General features: G+C 44.6%; 1 protein-coding gene across 1 annotated transcript; it reads left to right on the forward strand.

Annotated features, from left to right (window-relative positions):
• Positions 1 to 283: 283 nt before the first annotated feature.
• uncx (UNC homeobox) lies at positions 284 to 3,297 on the forward strand. The gene is made up of 3 exons (XM_071925788.2): positions 284 to 542; positions 1,058 to 1,233; positions 2,218 to 3,297. The coding sequence occupies exons 1-3, from the start codon at positions 284 to 286 to the stop codon at positions 3,295 to 3,297; spliced, it is 1,515 nt and encodes a 504-aa protein (XP_071781889.2).
• The last annotated feature ends 912 nt before the right edge of the window (positions 3,298 to 4,209 follow it).

The following is a 4,209-nucleotide window of genomic DNA, read 5'->3' on the forward strand; positions in this document are numbered from 1 at the left end:
GTTGTGACAGCTCTGATATTGTTTATTGAGGTGGATGTCAGCTTTAATTAGCAATCGATACGGAGAGCGTTTGCAGAGCGCGTCTCTGACGTCAGAGTCCATTACCGCTTCTCATTGGGTCTCATATTCCCAGAGCCAGGGCTAATTATTGGGAGGTTCATGTGGATAAAGTACAGCTCATCCCTCCCTTCACATCATGTCCCCTACTCGTTGGCCACACTCACTGCATGCTTTTTAAATTCCCATCACCGGCCTCCAGACGTCGTTTCCTTTTGCCTGCGGGATGATGGACAGCAGGATACTGGATCCACCTCACGCCCAGTTCGGAGGCTCTCTCGGTGGGATGGTGGGCTTCCCGTACCATCTGAGCCACCATCACGTTTACGAATTAGCCGGTCATCAACTTCAATCTGCGACCGCGGTTCCTTTTTCAATAGACGGATTACTTAATGGTTCCTGCACGGCTTCAGTGGTTAATTCCAACCCCCTCTTGTCTTCGGGCTGCGGGATGAATGGAGATAATCAGCAGTATAAACTGACAGGTAAGCCAAATTATACTACACAATAACCTATTCTCAAGGTTGGCTGGCTGTTCAAAGACAAAAAACAAACAAAGACGCGATAGGATATTGGGATATATAGGCTAACATATCCTCTTCGTGGCGTTTTTAAGGGCAAGCCAAGCCATAGAGAAGCAAAGGACTATTCTTCGCCTCCCACTTCATTTCCATCATCGAAAGCTGAAGATGCACCCGAGCAATAACAATGTTCCTGTCAGTCAGTAAATGTTAGAGCAAGGAAACGCGTGTGCTAACCTCTGAAACATTCCTCTTATTTCTAGCAGGCTCTTTGCGTCAGGTTTGATAGGAATAATGGCTGTGCATTATTGCTAAATTTAAAATGCAACCACTCCTGTATCTGTTCAACTCTGAAACTTGCACAGTAATTTTCTGTAGTAAAAAAAACCGAATCTTGTTAAAATAATGTCAACATATGGTGCTATTTTAATCATTTGTCCTTTGTTTACATTTACTCTCCATTTCCATCCTCATGTCAGACTCGGGGGACCCAGACAAAGATAGTCCTGGTTGCAAGAGAAGAAGAACTCGCACAAATTTCACTGGTTGGCAGCTGGAGGAATTAGAAAAGGCTTTTAATGAGAGCCACTATCCCGACGTGTTCATGAGGGAGGCACTGGCTCTGCGATTGGACTTGATAGAATCAAGGGTTCAGGTAAATATGCGTTTTCTTTCTGTATTTTTTAGTATTTTATAGCTTGCATTTATATCTTAATTCCTTTGTTTATTATGCTGACAAAGAGGTGTTTCATTTTTATGGTCCAAACTGCACACATTTGTAGAGTAACATCTCATGATGGGCCAGTTTTGGGCTCATGATGTATAGGATAATAATTATTAAATAATGTAAAACATTAACTGCATAGAGGTCTATCACCTGACCTTCAGCAGCTTATGTTAGTCCAAGGCGCCAGCAAATAAATCAATTTTATTACACTGCTGTTTTTCAAAAATAATGTAGCCTATATTGGAGGTTGAGATGTCTGCTTTTGTCTGATGTTTTGTAACTCAAATCAGTTTCTCAGAGATCTCGACCTTCTGTGTGTCAAATACATTGACTGTTGTTGTTGGATAAACAGACTATACATGGGATAAAAATACAGTTTTACTTGCCCACAATCTCGATTCATTTTATTGCATAAAATAAAATGGATATAGCCTAATAATAGGCCCATTTACTCCTACGCATACACAGGATATTTTCGTCCATGAAGACTAATGCAACAAACTGGAAGCTGTTTGTGCTTAACAAAGTTGTAGGCAAATTGCAGAGGAAAAAGTAAAAAAATTAGCAATTATTAAGATTTATTAGCCTATAAACATGAGCTCCCTTCAACGTGTAAACCCAAGGCCTGTTTAATTATTAGTAGTTAATATCCTAACTTTTTGTAGCCTATGAACAGATTTGCTTTAATCATAGGCCTAATAAAAGGCCTGCATGAAATAGAAACAATAACAAGAAGTAGCCTAACAATCACCTCAGTTTTTATTAAATGACCTTATGATTTATGAGGGTCGACAGTAATTGTTTGGTCTAACCTTTAAATTTTCCCTTGCAGTGTTCACAATATTTTGGGATGACAATACAGCCTCTACACGTTTTCATTTTCTCTCTCTCTCTCTCTCTCTTTCTCTGCAGGTATGGTTTCAAAACCGCCGGGCCAAGTGGAGGAAAAAGGAGAACACAAAGAAAGGTCCTGGCCGACCTGCTCACAACTCCCACCCCACCACGTGCAGCGGGGAGCCGATGGACGCCGAGGAGATCGCGAGGAGAGAGCTGGACCGGCTGGATAAGAAGAAGAGGAAACAGGAGCGACGGCTGCTCAAGTCCCAGAACAAACTTCTTTCCGGGGAGTTATATCACACCCCGGGGTCCGACAGCGACAGCGGGGTGTCGCACGTGACGGACAGTGACCACACCACAAGCCCGCTGTTTGAACCTGCGCCGAGAAACCAAACGCAATCGAGCTGCGACCAAACACCCCATCCTCTCCAGACCCAAAACCAGAACCAAAGACACTTGGACCGGGACGCTGGCGGATCCGAGCTGGACTCGCCCGATGCCAGCCACCGGTCGAGCCTGTGCTCCAACAACAGCAGAGCCTCCGACCTCCAGAAACTCAACCCTTTTAGCGTCGAAAGCCTCCTGTCGGACTCGAGACCGAGACGCAGCCCTGCAGCCTTACCCTCCTCGCGGCCTTTGATAGGAAAGGGACACTTCTTACTCTACCCCATCACACAGCCGCTTGGATTCATTGTTCCTCAAACCGCCTTGAAGACAGCTGCGGCGGCGTCGGCGGCGGCGGCGCCAAACTCTGACAGCAGCAGCACCGACCACCCGGCGGAGAGAAACCCGTCCAGTGTCCGCAGCGGCTCCGCGAGCACGGGATGTAAGAGCAGCGCGCCGGACTCTCCAGACGCCACGCAAAACGACGCGTTATCAAGCATGGGGCAGGTCGGGTCGGACAGAAAGACAAGTTCACCACACTGCAGCCCGTCCAGGGCCGCGTTTCCCTCTGGCAGAAGCAGTCATAGCTCTGTCAGTGGCAGTGACTCGACTTTCCCAGACGATCCAAGTCCACAACTTAGGCCTGCTAAGCCTGTCGATGCAGACAGAAAAGAGCATTTAGAAAAAGACCATCCCGAGAATCCCGAGTCTGTAACTAACAGTCCGCCAGAAACAAAGACAGACTCTAAAGAAGATGTCGACATGGAATAAATCTCCTTGGGGTAAAAAAAAAAAAAAAAAAAAAAAAAAGCTGAAACATATTGATATAGCGTCTAAACGACACCTTTCATTAGGCCAAAGCTTAACCAGAAACTACCACATCTTTGCATCTAATCTCTAGGGTTTTTTCCCCACTCCGCTGATATTTTGATTATGGTGTGTTAGCCTATAGATCTCTCTCTCTCTCTCGCTCTCTCTCTCTCTCTCTCTCTCTCTCTCTCTGCGAGTGTGTGTGCGTGTGTGTGGGTGAGTGTGTCACGAGTGTCCAGGTCTGATATCCTATTATCATGTGTGATAACCTGTCAAAAAAATGAAAAAGACCACCAGAACCACAAAAATCCTCAAGAGTTGTAAAAAAAGGTATTATACTATTTATATATGTAAGGTTTTTCGTAAATAAATCTATTGTATACAAGCACCTCAAACCGTGTGAGACCTTAAATAGCAGCACATACAGTATAGGACTACAGTAGGAAGGGCTTTCTCAAGAAATCTCATGTTGTACTTTGTATATTGCCTTAACAAATTTATTCATCTATAAGCCCCCACTGAAATGAGGTTACGAGCCTGAGGCGAAAAGGACCCGCTCGACTCCTGCAGAGTTTTGATATGAAAGTAATTATTTTCCCGGTGGCTACTGCAGGGGGATTCAGTTTATTTTAGCTCAAAGGGGGTTATAATACATTACCGATTTCTAGTGATATGAAATCACATAAACTTCCAAGAATAATAGAATTAGCATGAAAAGGCCTGGGTGTCAAATTGAAATAGGAAAATAATAGCCCCGGCAGCTGGGAGTGTGTGTGTTTGTGCATATTGGATAGGAGATGGGGATTCGTGGGGAGGCATTTTCATGAGCTCCTTTTTTTTTTTTCCTCCACTTTGTCAGGGCCCCTTGTAGCA

This window comes from Centroberyx gerrardi, chromosome 7 (genome assembly GCF_048128805.1).
Source record: "Centroberyx gerrardi isolate f3 chromosome 7, fCenGer3.hap1.cur.20231027, whole genome shotgun sequence".
Classification (NCBI taxonomy): Eukaryota; Metazoa; Chordata; class Actinopteri; order Beryciformes; family Berycidae; genus Centroberyx; species Centroberyx gerrardi.

Coding starts and splice junctions, on each gene's coding strand:
- uncx (XM_071925788.2), top strand. CDS start 284: ATGATGGACAGCAGGATACTGGATCCACCTCACGCCCAGTTCGGAGGC. Junction 543..1,057: donor TCAGCAGTATAAACTGACAG/GTAAGCCAAATT, acceptor TCCTCATGTCAG/ACTCGGGGGACCCAGACAAA. Junction 1,234..2,217: donor TGATAGAATCAAGGGTTCAG/GTAAATATGCGT, acceptor CTTTCTCTGCAG/GTATGGTTTCAAAACCGCCG.